Source organism: Anguilla rostrata, chromosome 6 (assembly GCF_018555375.3).
Source record: "Anguilla rostrata isolate EN2019 chromosome 6, ASM1855537v3, whole genome shotgun sequence".
NCBI lineage: Eukaryota > Metazoa > Chordata > Actinopteri > Anguilliformes > Anguillidae > Anguilla > Anguilla rostrata.
In genome coordinates this window covers 42,447,070-42,466,273 of record NC_057938.1, presented here as the reverse complement: position 1 = coordinate 42,466,273, position 19,204 = coordinate 42,447,070, and the positions used below count along the sequence as shown (strand labels likewise).

The 19,204-nt window shown below is 45.6% G+C and overlaps 1 protein-coding gene across 1 annotated transcript in view; it reads left to right on the top strand.

Moving 5' to 3' along the window:
* mboat2b (membrane bound O-acyltransferase domain containing 2b) overlaps nucleotides 1–19,204 on the top strand; it is a 60,240-nt gene that overhangs the window by 26,921 nt on the left and 14,115 nt on the right. The window contains exons 2-5 of the mRNA XM_064339807.1: nucleotides 4,714–4,859; nucleotides 7,880–7,957; nucleotides 13,949–14,044; nucleotides 16,373–16,428. Of these exons, the coding sequence (XP_064195877.1) occupies nucleotides 4,714–4,859; nucleotides 7,880–7,957; nucleotides 13,949–14,044; nucleotides 16,373–16,428 (376 nt within the window). The remainder of the gene's footprint in view (nucleotides 1–4,713; nucleotides 4,860–7,879; nucleotides 7,958–13,948; nucleotides 14,045–16,372; nucleotides 16,429–19,204) is intronic.

The following is a 19,204-nucleotide window of genomic DNA, read 5'->3' as shown; positions in this document are numbered from 1 at the left end:
AGCGCCACTGAAGCTCAGTAATGCATGAGCCTGATTGGACGGTTAAGTTTGAGTCTCAGGGTACATGCTAAACCAGGAATACACAGGGAATCTTTTAACTTAGTTTTGCATCATCAAAAGAAACAGGAATCCTGTTTTGCATGTGTGCTATTTTTGGGAGAGTTTAACCCCTTCACTGCCACCAGCCCGTATTCTGGCTGGATTGGGTTTATTTGTATTCATTGTTTTTTTTTTTATGGTGAAATATTTTATCACCATATATATCATTTAGTATGCCTTGTCACACAACATACCATTTGAAGATGTTAAACTCACAGTTATATCTCTATAAACTGTTTGACCAATGTTATAATGTCAGTGGTTCCTTAAGTTGTTACATGTGGACACAAAACTTTGCTTGGGGGTCCTCACCTTCCATGTGTTTTGGAAATCCACAGATGACATGAATCAAGGTAAAGACTGGGTCCTTATCATGCCAAGGATCCAGCGAACAAAACTCACTAAATGTTTTTAGTCCCAAAAACGTGCTAACTTGGAGAAACAAAGACAACATGCTACAATGCTTCTTGGAAAACAAACTCCCAACGTTCACCTTTCAGAAGAGATCAGTATTATGCCTGTAGTGAAAAGGGTTCAGTAGTCATTTTACTTTGGGTATGTCATTTTCAGGCTTGTGTTAAAAAGAGGGCAGAAGAAAGTAATAATAAATATGCTTTTTATTATCCCAATGATAAAAAATAATAAAAGTAATGATAATGTATTGTATTTATGTAGAGCTTTTATAGATAGTCAAAACACTGGCAAGGAAGCAAATGGCATTGTGCTTTTCAGAAGGCTGGTCCAAAGAAAGCCGCAGTCTGCTCCGCTCAAGCCTTAACGCCGCCCTGCTTCCTTCTCCTCTTGATTAGCAGGTCGCCTGGCCTGTGCGTTCATTCAAGGTGACTTTCACTGGGGCGGAACATCTGTCAAGACGCGGGCAGCTGAGCAGACACTGTGGCACGTGCGGCCGTCTCGTGTAGGAGTTGCATTAGGGGCTGCATCGGCTCCATTATGAATGCGCCGGGGCGGTTGTGCGAGCAGGCGCCTGATTGGCTGTCGTCCCCCTTCTGAACCTCATTTAAGAACCACAGGGAGGGGATGTACCATGGCTACTAAATGCTTTGAGCCAGACCAGGCTTTCAGTTGGTCTCTGTCTCACTGTCTTTCTCTTCCTTTCCGTGCCCTCCCCCTTTCTCTCTTTTTTTCTCTTTCTCTTGCTCTCTTGTTTGTAGCCATTAATCCTGCCTATCATTGTTACCTTTTGTTATGTCATGTGTTATCACTGTCCGCTTTTTATCTGTCCAGAATGCCTAGTGGAAGGGTGGCGCTTCTGGAAACAGGCAGGTTTGATATTGGGAGAGGAACGGAATGAGGAAGTCACCATTAGCTGTCAAACCGTTAATGGATGATTGCATATACTACAGTCCGTCAAAAAGTCCAGCTCCTTTCATCTTTCGGCATGCGTAAAGTGTACGTAAAAGTGTGGACACAATTATGGTTTGCCCTTTGCTCTCTCCGTCTTCTGTCAGTGTAGGAGTTCCATAGAAAGTGCTTGAGCTCTGTCCATTTTTGAGGGATGCAGAATCTGTGTGTGGCTACCCCTTTGACCTCAATCCAACGCAATAATATATTTCTGAGTAAGTTGGGTTAACAGCCATTAGGGTTGTAAGTACATAACAATGGAAAGTGAATGCTCCACCATTCTAGCATTAGCAGTAGGCTCTCTCTGTGTGGATGTGTTCTCAGACTAGCAATCAATAATTCTGTATCAGTGTCACCCAGTGAGTGACAGGTTTCAAAATGTGGTTTCAGGAGGGGCTGGAGAGACTCTCCAGAGAGTGTGTTCATCTTTTTGTCTTCTGATGCGTTGTGTGATGTTTGCTTCTTTGCTGCATGCTTGTGAGGACTATTCCACCCCAGATATAAAGGGCAGTGGGTACCAATCCAGTATTTTGAATCGATTTGAATAGCCACATTAAGTAGTGGTGACGAAATATGATACTCCATCTGAACTGACTGGTTGGCGTGCTAGCCTTTCAGAGCTAACCTGCTGCTTTTTAAAATGGCTAATTTTAGGCTTTAGCCAGCCTGGATGTTACTCCATCTTGTGCCGAGGAAAAAAAAAAAAAAAGGATGCAGTTCAAGGTCAGCTGGAGTACAGTGTGTGTCATTGCGGGTGATGTAACCAAAAGGGTGATGTAACAAAAGGCACCTTTGGAATGCTGAACACGTTGCTGCTTTGGAATGCAGCCTTGCAAGTGACTTTAGCTGTTGTCAGTATCTGTTAATAGCCTATGGATGTCATTCGGAAGTTAAAGTCACATTTTAGGGACTCTGTCTCAATCCGAACTGAATGCATTTTTTTCGTATGAGGCCTTTCCTCTTGACCTTGTGCGCTTGGTGAGGGAGGACACTCCCCTGTCCTCATAATGTTTGGTCTCCCGGGAGGAACCTTGTTAAGGTGGTTGTTGGCAGGTGGGAAGATGTTTTGGGATGCGCGCGGGGTGCCGCGTGCGTGGCAGGCAGATTTTGTCTGAGCTCTGGCTCGCTGATCCACGGTGCTGGATGTTGACTTATCTCTCCGAACAGAACACCGGCTGACATGTTTTAACAGCGCTGAGAGACGGCTGCACGCCGAGCTCCGATCGGTCAGCCCTCCGTCGCTAATCGCGGGTTTCATCACACAAAAAAAGGGAAACCGGCTGGGTTTCGGATGCGCTCGGTTGTCTGAGAGCACGGTCCGCTCACCCTGCAAGGTGTCATTGAAAACTGACACCCTCCGCTCACGCTTGAATGAATTATACGCAGAAGAATGATAGGTTCTCGTGTCCTGCACTATGTCAGGGCTGAGGAACAGGGAAATGGAGGGTAAAACCTCCTTTATCTATGCTGTGAGAGAGATCCTGAAGCCTGTACTGTGTTGTACAGGAAGTTGTGAGCAGTGAGTGTTGTCAACTTCCTAGAAAGGAACGCTTAGCGTGCTGGAGGGTATGGTGTGTCCTAACTGAATTTCTCTGCTATATTTCTCCTCTGTAATTGGATTGTCCTGGTCGACTCTCCCTTATGGTCCTCCTGCCTTGAATTTTCCCCTCAAACGGCCTGCGCTAGGGCTACACCACTGGCAAGGCCTGCGCTAGGGCTACACCACTGGCAAGGCCTGCGCTAGGGCTACACCACTGGCAAGGCCTGCGCTAGGGCTACACCACTGGCAAGGCCTGCGCTAGGGCTACACCACTGGCAAGGCCTGCGCTAGGGCTACACCACTGGCAAGGCCTGCGCTAGGGCTACACCACTGGCAAGGCCTGCGCTAGGGCTACACCACTGGCAAGGCCTGCGCTAGGGCTACACCACTGGCAACGGGGGATGCCAACGGCCGTTGTCAGTCTCCCAGAATGCTTTGTTTCTATAAGCACTGAAGAGGGGGCGGAAGGTAGACGACGGTGGACCTGAGCTGAGATTTCATCTCAGAATGTGCTTCAGCACAGCGCGTTCGACGATCGCGTGAGCATGTGATCTGAGAGGATAACGATCGGCGCGATCAAAGACGGGCATCCCGTCACCTCGTGCCATTGTTATTCAGCCCGCAGAGTCCGGGAGCTTCAGGACGGACCTGTCACTCCGCGCTGCCTGTGACAATAGCCCCCAGCGAAGATTTAATGCTGTATATTAGACGTCAATGGTGGCAGCTTATTCATTGTGTGTGAGGTGCTCTGTGATTTATCTAGAGGGCACCGCTGCCCCTCCTGATTTGGCTTAGCCTTGTGAGTCTATATTGAAGTTGTTTGGGAGTTTATGAATGTTAAAGAGCACCTGCTGGTACTTTGCGATGCTAGGGATAGAATATTCAATGTTTAACATCAGGGTGGGACTTAAGCCTCTTTCTTTCTTTCTCTCTCTCTCTCTCTCTCTCTCTCTCTCATTCTAATGTTTTCTATGTAGATTTGTAAAAAGTGATTTCGCTTTTCTTCAGTTTATATTCAATCTTATACTTATTCTAATTTACAACCTTCCCTATCCCGTATCACATATCCTGTTTCTGGAGCACGTGCTGCTGTTGCTCACCGTTTCATTTTGTCCCACAGTCCACCAGTTGGGCTCGTACAGTCATTGCGTCTGAGGGGAACACTTAATGTGCAGCTTGTACAGGCGGACTGCAGGTGCCTGACTGACCACAGGGGGTCACTGATGCACAATGAGACAGTCATCTGAATGAATCCCACCCTCCCTCCCTGGCCAATGCTACAGCACTTTACGGTTTGCTAATGGCCATTGTCAGCACTGGCTCAGTTTGGATTTCATACCATAGCATGGGGTCCAGTCACACACTGGGAAAGGACGAGGACGGTGGATTTTTGTTAACCTGAGAAAGGGCATACTTTGGAACTGTGGGAAATGTAAAGGACAGCTGTGTTAAAAAATGTTTTTATGGCTAGTTTGTTGATGCTCACTACCTCCAAGAACTGGTTAATATTATGTCAGTACTGCAGTATACTACTACTGAGCAGCAGTAATTACAATACTCAGTCTGTGTTTCTAATGTGACCTTCCAACCACGCTTAGCAGTGCTCAAAGACTTGGCGTACATTTTGACCGTGCACTGAAGTGTCCCTCTGTCTTTATGTGTCCGTCTGTCTGTCTCTGTCTGTCTGTCTGTCTGTCCGTCTGCCCCCCCAGGTGAACTTCGTGGTCTGCCAGCTGTTCGCTCTGCTCACGGCGTTCTGGTTCCGCCTGTACCTCCACCCCAGTAAAACCAGCCCCTTCGTCCGGCACATGGTGGCCACGCTGCTGGGGTTCCACTTTGCGCTGTTCTGTTTCGGCTGGTGAGTGCCTTACGGCGTCTCGGGTTCCCACCCCCCCCCCCCCACCCCCGCGGCCCCACCCCCCGTTCCGAGGGGCAAGCGGGTCGATCCGGCGGGGTAACCGATATCCTGTCGGCGAGCCGTGGCGTTGTCCTTAAACACGCCGCTGTGATTGTCAGATCGGTTCGCCTCAGTGTAATTGAGACTTTTTGTGTGCGCTTGCAGCCCTGCATATGAATGGGTGAGAGAGAGAGCTCGCAGGCCTGTAACTTTATTCGATGCTGCGAGGTGTGTTGTTCACTGTTGACCCTCTTTATTATAGAGAGAGGATATCATTACAGGGCCTCCCCCCCAGCTGAATTCACTGAATCTAAATTCCCCCCGGGTCATAATTTATGTGCCTTATCAATATGAAAAATATGGAAAACCCAAAAAAATTATGTGAATTCTGTACTACCAGATTCTGAAAAGACTATGATGAAATTATGTTGAAATGCAGTACAGTGAGAGACCTTTTAGCTGGACAGTAATTCTCATTTTGGACCTGATCAGAAGGGACACAGTCCTGCGTTTTCTCTTCCAGAGCTATCTCTTTTCATTGTTTTGATGCGATCATATAGCAGAAGGCCAACATGGGTTATATTCCATTTTTTAATTTCTATTTTTTATTGTGAGAGCCATTTGCATATGTGTCTGCTGAGATCCGTATCATGTTCCATCAGCATCTGTTATAATATGTATCATATGTCAAATGTATCATCTGTAGCTGTTTATTTAGTGACATCAGAGAAGTGACTGAATACTACAGTACATTTTTGATTCATTGAATTGCTGGAAATGCTTCTGGATTTATGTGTGTGCTGACAGGTTATTGCAATATTTATGTTCAGAAGTCTCAGAGCTCAGTCCTTTATTTTGGGCTTTATCAATATGCTGCAACTCAACATTAAATTACTTCAACAAAAAATATTTGCTTATTAACTGCTGTTGTTTCAATAAGCCGAACAAAAGAAGAATTGTACTTCTTTAAAAATAAACTGCTCATGCACTTATTTCATTCTATTGAAATGGATGAGACCCGAGATTTGCATAAACATGTTTATATGCGTCCTGCTCTACTGAACCATACTTGCACACCTGTTTGAGCTGCATGTGAGCACCGTTTAATTACTGGCACGCTCTGTGCTGTTTGTCTACAGTGCTCAGTCGGCCCAGGACCGAGTCGCGCATCATACACATGCTAAACGATTCGTTAAGCGGCTGTGGGACAAGGGAACTGGCCAACTGCGAGCCTTCATGCGAAGAGTAAAACTTTTGTGTGCCGTAAAATTTGAAGACCTGGAGTCAACAGTAGTATTAAACAATTGGTTTTTGTCATGCTACGGGCTTAAGTTAGACGGTTTCTCAGGTTACTCGTATGTACATGCCCTCTGGCCACTCGGCAGCTGGTAACCTGCAGGTGCATGCTCTCAATGGCAGATACACCTCCCCTCCAGTGAGCACTCGCTCAGTGTGCTGTGGCTTATGGCAGAAAATGGCCTCCGGGTCGTGGGCAACTGCAGTGGAGGAGTGCACACTTCTGAACTGCAGTGCTGCATGCTCACATGTTTCAGAAAATGACTGGAATTTTCTGAACCATAGGTGAATGTAATCACGCCTGTCCACGGAGGTATAAATAGCCTGCTGAACAGAATTTCCACAAGCCCCTCTAGACAGACGCACACAGATACAAGACACGCCCACACAGAAATGATGCACTATCACTCATGTGGACACACTGAGGCGTATATACACAGACACACGCACACAGACAGACACATACACACGAACGTACACGATGCACACTCTCTCTCTTATGGGTGAGATGTAAACTGAAGCACATGCACAAACACAGATGCACACACAGCTCCTTTCCTTTTGAATCCTCTCTTCCCTATCAAAAACTTCTGTGGAATACATTGCCATTTCCAGAACTTGAATGGGTTTTTGATCATCCAGGACCTTTCTGATCTTGTTTTGTCTGCTGGCTCAGTCAGTGTGTGATCAGGGGAAACATCCGTTCCTGAGACGGTTACTTTGATCCCTCGCTCCTCTGGTGTTTAATAACCAGCTTTAAGTATTTCGGAGTGCACGCTCTGTACTGTAGTGCAGACGCTCAGCTCAGCTCTCTCATTGGTTACTTGCATTTCCTGGACAGGATGTGGTGCTGTAAAGCACGAGTTGTCAATCTGAATGAGATCTGACAGGTCTTAGCCTGGGGGGGGGGGGGGGGGTTGGAATGGGGAATCGTACTCTACCCAGAGCCCCGGCACACCACCCCCGCCTGCTCACTTCCTGCTATTTCTGTTTGTACTGGAAACAAGAGGTGGCATTTTTGCTCCTGATGCACGCTGGGTAATCTGACTTGACTCAAAGGTCACGGTCTGTGGGCTGTTTGTGGAGAGTGGCGTCTGACCGCCTCCCCTCCGTGACTCCGGTCGACGGTACGGGAGGCCTGGCTCTGCTGCGATATGAGCCCTGCTCTGCGGTGAAGGAATGCACATTGCATTCGGGCCGAATGGCTTTTGTTGCAAGTCCAGATGACTGGCCCATTTTCTGTGGCGTACGCTACGTGTCGACTTCTCTCTCAGGGTTACAGGACCTGATGTTTTTCAGGAAATTAGTAGGATCAGTTATCTTAGTCACTATTATTATCTTTACTCGTTATGACCGAAGAAGGCAATTACCTATTACCTTCTGAGTAATATTTAGTATTATAACTTTAGAGATATTAACAGTTAAGATATAACCGTTAGTTGACTCTTACCTTATGGTATCCCCTGTGAGAGAACCCCCTTGATATTTGCTGAGGGATTACACTCCCAGTCTTATTTTGTGTGAGGTGACCCCACTGTGATGTTCCTTGAAACAGATGGCCCGCTGTGATGGGTACTATAAATGAGGTGTTCATTGTGACTCACCAGCCAGTGTTGTTGTCTTTGAGCGGTGAACCCCCCATCTGTTTGTGATACTGACCCGTGTCTCTGTGCCTTTTGTTGCAGGTATGCCTTACACTTCCTGGTTCAGAGTGGGATCACCTACAGCATCATGATTCTGGCGGGAGTGGAGCACATGCACAAGTGAGTCCAGCTTCAGGGGTTTCCTTCACTCGGCTGTGGCAAGGATACTGTGGGTGGGGCTTTCACAGATGGGGGTGGAGTTTAGGAGTAGTTGGTCAACATGTATCTGCTGACTGCTCAAAGAAAAGGCCTTGGTGACATATTCATGTCTGGCTGGAAAAATGGGGGTTGATTTATGGAAGAGTGCCTTTATGGCTGCCACATTGTCACAAATGAGGCGTATTTATCAGTAATAATTATGTTTATGGCACTACCCACAGGCATCCCATTTAAACGCCCCTCACCGCAAATCTCCCAATCACCAATGCGTTTTGCATCAGGAGATGAAAGAAGATTTGCAGTAAAACAGCCGGTTTTAAGAGGAGACAGCGTGCATGTAAATGAACAGGGCAAAGCCCAACTGGCACTAGCATCACCCAGACCTCCACAGCCTTCCGTCCATCGAGCGCATATCGTACATTAAGAGTTGTAATCTGCATGTGTGGCCTTTCAGGGAGCCAACACATTTTCAGCATCCTTTCACATGTCCTCAGAATTAAGAAAAAAGTTATTTTTTTTGCTCTGTTTTGTAATGAAAGGGTTAACAGTGAGCGGCAACAATTAAGTAAACGCTCCCAGCGGCACATAGGAAAACCTCTGAGGGGCGTGGCAGGGTTTGGCAGCATTTTCGTTGCCATGGCCTACAGCCAATGCTAATGCGGACGTGGAAGGGATTGCCGCTGTCCCGAAGAGCCCCCTTAGCTCTGGCAACCCTGCTGAGGGTCACAAACTGCAGAGCGGTGCTGAAGAGAGGAATCGAACTCCGCGTGGGGGTAGGGTTTGGGAGAGAAGGAGCAGTTCTCTTTAACTTCTCTTAGAGCCCCCTATTTAATAGAAAACATGCCTTTGGCTGTTGGCTCATTTGGTTAAGGCGCCACGCTGTGGTGCATGGACGATCCCCACGGCCTCGGGTCGAATCCGGACCGGGCCAAATCCAGACTGTCGACTGTGCCGCCTGTGGCTGGTAGCACCATAGAACGATGTGCGTTTGCCGATTACGCCACCCAGGGTATGGTAGGGTTCAGTCTGTTAGGGGTTCGCGATCCTGCACCTTCTGGAAACCTCCACTGGTGGATTGGGCGCCATTGGACTGCTTGCCAAAGCTACATATGAAATGTTTTCCTCTGACTCACGTCTGTGTGAGCTTGGTCATGGGCTGTAGTGTGAAAAGAAACAGGCTAGTGACACCTCATGTTTCGGAGGAGAAACATGATATCTTAACTCTCCCGTACCAGCAGAGGCGATTGCACATGGACGCAGCGACATAGTTAATCGGACATTCCAAATTAGGGTGGGAATTGTACATATTCAGCACCACATTGCACCCATTGTTTTTTCTTCATTTTTCTTTTTAATTCTGTGGTTGTTTAGTTTTTTGTTTTTAGGAAGTGGCGATAAAACAAATTCCCGTATTAACGAATGATAAAGTCCAATCTAATCTTACCTTATGTTACATTGGGCGCCACATTTTGGGGGAAAAAAAATATATATAAAAGGATATTTTTACTTTTCTGTTCCATCTAAGTGCACATTGTGACTTGCGTGCATTCTGCCTTTAATTAAAGGAAAAATCTCTTCCATTCGTATTATGGTCTGTCAGCGTTGCTCGGTACGCTTCCTCCCAGTTGCTGCGATGGCGGCCATTTGAGCGCGACGGAGCTTGCGCCTCCCCGGGTCTCTGAATTTCCGAACTCACAAGACCGTTTCGGTGACACTCCCGGCTGTAATTGCCTTCTTTGATCTATCTGCTGTGGCGTTTCCACTTCCACGGCAGTCATTTACATAAAAAGCCCTTCCCGGGGTTTTGCATCAGTGGGTAGTAATTTCCAAGATTGCGTACACATGACTTCAAAATGTCTGCCGCAGAGCCTCCACGCAGTCCAGAGAAAACGCCCGTTTCTCTCGCCCCGGTATGCGGCCGCAAAAAGATCACACGCGCACTTGAGGAGACGCCGCCCCCCCCCCCGGGCGAACGTGGGCCTCCGCTGAGCTGCGACCTCTTGCTGCGGGGTCTGCCGCTTCTGGATTGGGCCTGCCCTGGTTCCTACATTACTGTCCGTCCTACTGCAAAGTGGCCCGCAATTACACTAGTGATGTCAGAGGTATGCACTCCATGCTGGCAGACTGAACGAGCTTGATGAAAACGCTCGCTGTGTGATACTACAGCCTGTTATACAGTAAAGCCCTCAGAAATTCATGCAGTTAATTCAAGAAATAATTTGGCCCAATTTAATAGACTGATTAAAACACACCCACACAAACACACACACACACTTTAAATTCTGAGAAATGCCAGCACATTACCACCTCATACTTTACAATAGATCAAAAATGCAAAAAATATTTGCTTTATTTATGAAATTATGAAGAGTTATGAAAGGTTTTATCCCTGCTACATTGTTTCTTAAAGGTGAATGTTTGTGTAGTCACGGTTAGTAATATTGTCTAATCTCGTTGGTAAAGTCTAAACGATTTGGGAATTTTTGAAACATTTTGAATTTATGACCATTAAACTGTAAATGATTAACATCTTGGGTCGTAGTTGGGTAAGCTTGAAGGCACTGTCACAGCACACACGTGACAAACGGAGCGCGGTATCCAGTGACTCAACGCGGTAGTAAGTTCCGTCGCTGGGAGATCGCCGCGCTGCTCCAGGCAGCGAGAGAGGCGGTGTCCTTTGAGCGGCCAAAGATCACAGGCACGCTTCGAGCGCCCGCTTCGGTGTGGCGAGGGGACCCGACAGCTGGCTCTCGGGGGAGCGGCCATCGCGCTCAGAAGCGGCTGATCGAGGAAGCGATCGCCGTGGCTTTCTTTCGGTGTCTCGAGTCCTCTTCGTATTTCACCGCTGCCCTTTACTGCCCTTTCCCTCCCTTCTCCCCTTGCAGCCTCCCCCCCCCCCGGCCTCCACTCTCTGTTTATTTGCCTAACTTTGTCCGGCCTGCTAAACATAGGACTTTAATGGAGGCTCCTGTCCACCGTAGCGTGTGGCTAATGGACCCCAGAGGCTAATGCTACTGACATTTAAAGGCCCCAGGCGAAGATAAACCGTGAATCTCCACAGAAATGAAACCGAGCACAACGGATTCATGTAACGTTTATGCATCGGTCTACGCAGATACTTGGGTTCATCTTCAACAGTGCAGTCAGGTTCTTGCGTTGTATTGGTTTACATGGTGGATTACACAGCAAATTTGTAATGTGCAGGATGTTGTGATAAGGAGCGTTTCTGTGGTGCGCATATAAGATTGTGTGCTGTTTTGAGGAAACATTCAATACGATCCTGCCCACAACTACTCCGCTCTCACACGGCAAAGCGACCATCGAACGTGTGTTTTCAGTTAATTCCTTTTCATATTTATGCAATTGGACCATTAGTACAACTTGCCTCCGGTCTTCTCCTGTTGTAATAAAATAATAGAAGCCGCGAAAGAGGGGGGGAAAATAAAAATGAATCCACTCTTCACTTTTCAAGGGCTCGGTCTGACGCTAAGGGCAGCTTGTCGCCATCGTTATTTGTCATGGTTTTCCTTTCCCGCGGCGGGCGACTTCGGCCCCTTGAATACTAAGCGGAGCGATTTCGCCGCGAGCTCGTTTCGTAAATGAAATGATGAGGTGCGCTGGGCCCAGGAGAGCCACTCCAGCGACGTGGCGGCGACGGACAGAAACTCGACCCTTAGCAACGACGGCGTGGAGAGGATCAATCAGTTCCGCGGCCAGCCTGGTGGCCGTTCGTCTCCCTTCTCTTGATTACTGTGGTAGTCTAATGTTCCAATTATGACTAAATTGCCCTTTGTCCCTCTTTCCTGTACTTGAGCAAAATTGATGTTTGTGCTGTTCCGCAGTGCTCTGCGTTCCTTGTATGAAGACATTTTTTATGTCCTCAATCATTTTTCCGCTCGAGCGTTCTCAACACGCCGGGTGTAACCGCCAACTCCGAAAGGAATGGACCGAACTTCAATTTTCCCCCCCCCCCACCGTTTTTAGCAAAATTTTTAAGGGGGCTAACTTAACAGGGACGGTACTTAGACAAATTAATTTCTGTTCAATCCAAAGGCTCCGGAGCCTGAAATAGCCGTGTCTTTGTGAAAATCATCTTCATTATCAAAATTATTTACAGCTACACTCCTGCGCTTTGGCAAACCGTGCGACGGCCGGGTAATTGAAAAGGACGGGAGGAAAGCCTGCCGCAAAATGTGCTGTAAATGAAGATCACCTGTCAGTGGAGATTCACAGCCACGGGGGGAAGCTGGCACCTTGAAAACTCCTTCAGCCGCTTTGTCTCCCGTTTCCCGACTGCTGCGTACCCAGCGTGCCTTGCGGCGCGGTTCGCGCGTCATCGCCGGCGGGGATCGGGGATCACGGCGGGAGAGGCGAAATCCTGCTCTGCGAGGCTCGCGTCGTCCCGCTTTCGTCTGCTGGAGGAGATTCGCGCCTGTGTTAATGCGGCTTGTGTGCTCACACCGGGGTGGGCTCTGGCTAACGCTGGCCAGTGCTTGGTAGAGATGGCCGTTTCTGAGGGGGGAGGTTTTGGGCGTTCTGGGACTGCCCGGGACGCTACGCTGTAAATGAAGAGCGAGGATGCGCCTGTCCCGCCAGTCAACAGCCTTCAGGTTAATGAAACGCCTGCGTAAAACTGACTGCGTCTCAAGCTGTAGCTGCTGTGTGTGTGTGTGTGTGTGTGTGTACACACACACACTCACTCACACAGCTCCTTTCCTTTGAATCCTTGCCTGTCAAAAATGTGTAATAAAAACATTGCTATTTCCAGAACTTGAATGGTTTAATTAGGCAGTTATGCTGAAGTTAATTTGGAAGCATTTGGTGAAACAAAACTTTGCTTTTCTCTTTGAATCTGAGTTCTGACACAGCATGCAATACTGAATCTTCTTTTACATTCTGTAGAACTGCATTCCCTTGCGGGTGCACTGTTGTGTAAGTACCGATGTTTTTAGTGACAGTATCAGGGGTCACTAGTGTTACCCTTGTGTACAGATGCTGTTTGTACCATATTTAATATTTCAGTCGCTCTGCGTAGTACAGAGCAGACTCATCCAACGATCTTCCCATAAAGCAGTTATTTATGAGACAAATAAAAGGGAAAAGCCTGCAATTGGTTATTTGCAGCTTTGTGCAGATACTCTGTTGTCTGTGACAGAAATACTATCTGCTTGCTAATTGTTTGTCTCTTTGACAGCAGTTTTTCTCTCTGTGTCTTTGTCCTCCCTTTCCACACTACAGTGATTTATTATTGCAGTCTCACCTCAAATTATTTTGACCATGTTCTTCTGCTGTTTTATTAATCATATTTTACATTGAGATTGCAAGTGAAGTCAGTCATTAATAAACATGGCAATGAGTTTCGCATCACTCACCATTGTGTACAACATGAAAATACCTATATTTAAAAAAAATTGCTGTATGTTATGCTTCTGTGCTAACTCCTAATCTAAAATACACTTTAAAATGACTATTCCTCGTCTTTGAATTCACTGGCACAATGGGACATCAGACCATGGCACAGCGTGAAGGAGCTGACTCATATCGTATGATTCAAAATTTCGTTCATTTATTCTCGGTGGGTTGAATTTCTTCCCTTGAATTGTATGCACAAAGTTCAAGCCTTGTACTTGGATGGAGTGAGATGCACTCAAAGAAAAGATCAGTTTTGAGTATGTGCTGCTCAGGTCCACTTGTGTTCGGTGTTTGAATTAATTAGGCCAGTTACCAGCCAGTAATTTAGGCTGTCAGTGGCTATTTTCCCCACCGCACACCACACATTCTGCTAAAGAAGCACTAGCATTCAGTCAAGTAATGGAAAATCTCAATCATTTGGCGAAAGTTTCCGGAAAGCCTCTTTCGACAAGGAAAATGGGGGAGGAGAAACATATCTCTGATTGCTTGTGGCAAAATTAAACCGTGTGACCTTACTGTTTGTCTTTGTCGTCCCTCCAGGTACTGTTTTGTGGTGGCTCTGGGGTACCTCAGCTTTTGCCAGATCACCCGGGTGTACGTCTTCGACTACGGGATGTACTCCGCAGACTTCACCGGGTGAGGCTGGGATTTCCTCAATTTTTCATTTCCAGCGACCTGCGCACCTCTGCCACGACTTGTAGCGTAATCCGAAGTCAGCACAATCTTCACAATCTGCGAGCCCTCATTACAGGGCCGGGACATTGGATTTATTTGGCCGAGGGGAGAAGAGCACCCCCACGCTGGCCCTACGCCACCGCCTCCAGCAGCAACACATTTTCCTGTTGCGTTTCACCGTTAGTGACCGATTGGACCCAGCCCTGCTGCTGTTTCTATACGAGCGCTCGTATGGACAGAGTGAAGCTGTAGTGCAATATGTGGATGCGTAGATGTGGTGCGCGTGCCTGAAAGCTCTGTTCTCCCCTGGGGGGGGGGGGGGTACTGTGGTGTCTGAGATGCTCGGTCTGACACACAGCTTGACTGAGTGTCGTGGTTTATGAAGTGAGAGGTGTGACCACATACCAGGAGACTTGTGAGACAGGAAAGCGTATGAGACAGAAACAAGATGCTTATGAAATTGCAGAAAAATTAACAGCGATAGCTTTACATCGATCGGTTGACATTCCTGGTTCTCAGTCTAGAATGTCTGATGTTGTCTAGGAGTAAAGTTTAATTGACACACTCTTTGCTTTCTGTTTAAAAAAACTCATTCTGAATCTTTGTTTGCTACTTGTTTTTCTACCAACTCACCAATTACCGAATTTGATAGTTTTCATAGTCCAACATATCTGGCACAGTGGTTTGCATACCTTTTGAAGGAAATTGGATCCATCCAGGTGTTTTTTCATGTGGTGTAGTTGTTTCCTGAAGAAAAACATCAAAGAAACAGAACTTACTGTAAAACACAGATCATCTTGAGATACATTAACTCCCAACTCTAAGGCTGCCCAGTGAGGTGATTCTAGTCTTGTTTGTACGAGGATTTGCACTCCAGTAAGTCTGCAATTGCATTAGCATACACTTTAGTGGTACAGCGTGGGTAAATGAATAATGCAAGTTGGAAGTTTTGTAGGTGACAGTGGCATCGCAGTTCTGTTGGGAGGAGGGATGAGGACATGGTGGTGGAGTTGGAGAGAGACCTGTACTAGGGGTCAGAAGGTCTCCCAAGGTTAGCCTCTGTTTTAGTTGTCCACTCATTAATTAAAAGCTCATTTCTGGCTACAGAACATTGTTGTTGCTGATATTGGTTGTTTGTTTATTGATTGATCGTTTAGAATGTGTTCCTTGCTAGACTTCAGTACAGAAGAGGATGAAGCAATTCAGAAGTAATTTTTCTCATGGGAACACTTTCTCAAATTTGCTTCTTGTTTTCAGCTGACCTGGTGGTGCTCTGAAGGTAACGATCTGATTCATGCAGGACGTTTTCTAAATATAAAGCAGGGTTAGAAGAGGTTTGGTCGACAGTTTGTCCAGTGTCAGGAATCACCCAGAGTTAAATCCGCTAGATGGTTCCTGTAGCCACTGTTTCTTTATCACTGGACGCACACCTGAAAGTCTGTTTGCCACTGATAAAATATGGTTGTATTTCTGTATTAATGTGAAACAAATTAGCAGAACTATTCAGATTTGTAAAAAATATATATAAATCAATTAGAGGCATAACTTAAGACATTTGAAAGTTAGTTGCAGCTTTGAACTGACTGAAAGGTGAGTGAGAAGAGAATGTGAGAAGGCAATGGTTAATTCCTGTGTGTTCTAAAGAGGTTTATAAAAGAGTCTTATAAGTAGTTCACAGAATTAGAGATTACGTCTGATATAATGTAATAAACCGTCTTACTTTGTAGGAAATGTCTGGAGAATGAATTAGTTCAACAAAGGCTAAAGGGTTAATATAAAAGAGCCTGAAGGTGGATGTACCATGAATCATTTTATCAGTAGGCCCTAAAACATTGCTTTTATTACTGTATCATGACGTATACATTACTGAATTCAGCCTCATCCTTAGGGACAAATTGTTCATAGAGACTAGCTCAGTTCACACTAGTTTGCTGTAAATTGATACGACTGTGTAATTGTGTAGAGACGGATTCTTTATTTACTGAACATTGCTTGCCCGAACCGCTTCAGGGAGTGTCACACAAAGTGTGAGTGTTATGGAAAAGTACTTGTTGACCAACTTGTAGAGTAATTGTCAGCAGTTTAGTTGAGGCTGTAATCATTAACTTAAGTAGCCTGCACTAAATGGGGCCACATCATCCCTGCAGAACATAGGTAGTGCCTGTGCTGGAATGTTCCTTTGGGGAAAACTGAACCTACACTGGGCACTGAGGCTTGGGCAGTGGCACTGGGTGTTGAAAACACCTCAGCCCCTGATTGGTCACTGATATGTCATGTGTTCTCTTGCAGGCCCATGATGGTAATCACTCAGAAGATCACCAGCCTAGCATTTGAAATCCATGACGGTAAGCAGGACTCAGTTAACAGTTAAAGCTTATTGGAACAGTTAAAGCTTGTTTTTGAAGCAGAGATGTCCCTGCCAGACAGTGCCTTATTTGTCTTGGATTAGCAAACAAGCTAGATGTTCTCAGAAATCATAAATAGATATCAGGAAGGGGCCAAATATTTTTTCACAACACTGTATATTAAGACTGTGTCATTGCCATTATTGTGAAGGTGCGTCATATAGGTGCTGCTTGTGATAAATTAATCCTTTTCCGGCAGAAACACTTTCCTTGACACACTCATGGTGTTGATCCCAAAAGGAATGGCTTTTGCCACTTGGGTAAATGAGCAAATTATCTGTGAAAATTCTTTTAAAAACTTGAGCTTTAGTGTTTCGAAGTGTTTGTGTGGCTCTGCAGTTTTGAGTGTCCCATCTCAATTGGGATTAGCAGGAGTGTTGATCAGCTCATTCTGCCCATGCACAGAGGTGAGAATCCCAGTTCTCCATCCATTCATAATCCTGATCAGACAATAACACTCTTCCAGTTCCACAGTTCTGCTTTAATTCTAACAACAGGATGTACTAACAAGAGTACTAACAAGTAGGACTGCTACTCCTTTCTTTCTGCTGTGGCAGTTATTTATGTTTCAGGTTCTATTTGACTCGGACAAACAAGATATGGAAGTCTATACCACAAACTTTCGATTTACATTTATATTTCCCTGAGTGTGGACAGATTCAACAGCTCGCAGGCTACGGTTTCACTTCTGTTTGTAAAGCACACGTCCTCTTGCATGCAGTGTAATAAAGAAAGTGCAGTGTGCAGAGATTTTCTGAAGGGGGAATTACTGGACCACACTCAGTTATCTGAACTGCCCTTCCACTCATCTACACTTTGATTTAAGATCTGTGTGCTTGCACCCATTCAACTTCCAAAATTATAGTATACAATTTACTATTAATATGTTTTCAGCATTTAAATAAATTCATATGGATAGTTTTTCATTGCTGTGGCTATATATGTAATTTTTACATTGCATTACAGGCATTTAGCAGAGCAACTTACACAACTTTTTTTTACATAGCATTTACATTGCATCCATTTATACAGCTGGATATATACTGAACCAGGTTAAGTACCATGCTCAAGGGTACAACGGCAATGTCCTACCTGGGAATTGAACCTGTGACCTTTCAGTTCCCTGGAAGGACACTGCCTGCACTTTTATGTATGTTATGCCTTGATTGGTAACACCAGATTTCTCATTTGCAGTTAAAATAAAAATACAAAAAAAGAATAAGGTAATTATGTATTGCAAATATTGGGTATAAAACCTCTAATACCATACCAGCATTACCTATAGGACTGTTATTGTGTGTATTATCTTGTGTAGTTGTGCAGCATAGATTTATTTGTTGAGCACAGACCATACCAAGGAAAAGAAAAAATTAAATGGAATGTTCTGACTTATAAATTCTGATTTATGATTTGGGGGCAGCTTATTTATTACTGTTATTGCTGTAGATAATTGGGGTGTTTAGGCTGATTACTGACTAGCTACTAATCATTTTAGACCCGTGCTATCGCAGTCTGGGCATTGCTATGTGGTACAGCAAAAATCCAAGAAGGGTTTATGTAAATGAATACGCCGTAACAGATTTATCAAAGCAGGCAATTATCGTGATTAATCTGTTATCTTGAAACCGGTGAGGCACAAGTTCTGTCATGGTCAAACGGCTGCTTTGTGGAGATATCATGGGCAGTGGTGGCATACAACAAAGAATACAAATGTAACCGTCCATTTTAAATTCCAGGAATAAAAATAATAAATAATTGAATGCATAAGGAATATTATTTAAAAAAATGCGTCTGCAGTAACGTGTCTTTCCCACAACGGAAATATTAAATTCAGGAGTTGCCTTGTGATGGCCACAAGGAGAATAAGTGTCTCTGTGTGTGGAGGATGCTCTTGAAGCTGTACTGCTTCGGTGTCTAATGCTAGTAAACCCCGCCTATTCCAGCCACTGTGGCAGGGGAGAGGCCTTCAGTGGGCCTGACGAAGCTTCGTGGCGGGAGGGCACTTCACTGAGCACCATTTACCATCAGGCATTAACCGTAATGCGAGCCGATTTGTGAGGCTAATCTCGTTATCAGAATAACGGCCGCAGTAAACAACGAGGAGTTATACGCACCAGTTCCTCCGCTAACCCCGCCTCGCCCGGTTGCGCGCCGGACCATCCATGGCCGCAGGAAGTGACCCGTCGGTTGTCCGGGCACGGACTTGTGAAAATCCAGTTACTTCCACTTAATCACCCCAATTCATCAGCACGGACCCTTGGAGAGCCTTTTGTCTTGATTCATTAATCAAAAGCCCAGGAGCTCTTCCCAAACCATCTGCATTTCCTAAGTAGGGTAGGGTACTGTAACCCGGTACCACTATGGAACTGGTTCCTATACGACCGGTACCTGCCAGCCTGATTCGTAGTGCTGATTTCAGTGCCTCATTTTGGTACCACGCCTTCATTAGCTAATGTTACACATGCTCTATTGATTCAGTCAGTGACAGTAGGTACTGTTGGCAAGCTAGCTAACGTTAAACTCAGTCAAAATGCGAAGTAGATAATATACTTTAAACAATTAAATCTTTCAGTGTCTTTGTCTCTGCAATGAAAAGACGTTCTTGAATGTCGTCATTTGAGCTTTATTTTAAAGAAGGTATTGAGTCAGGCACCCCTTAGGCACCGGCGCCGTTTTAAAAGTATTGTCTTAACACTAGTGTCAACAAAATCAAAAC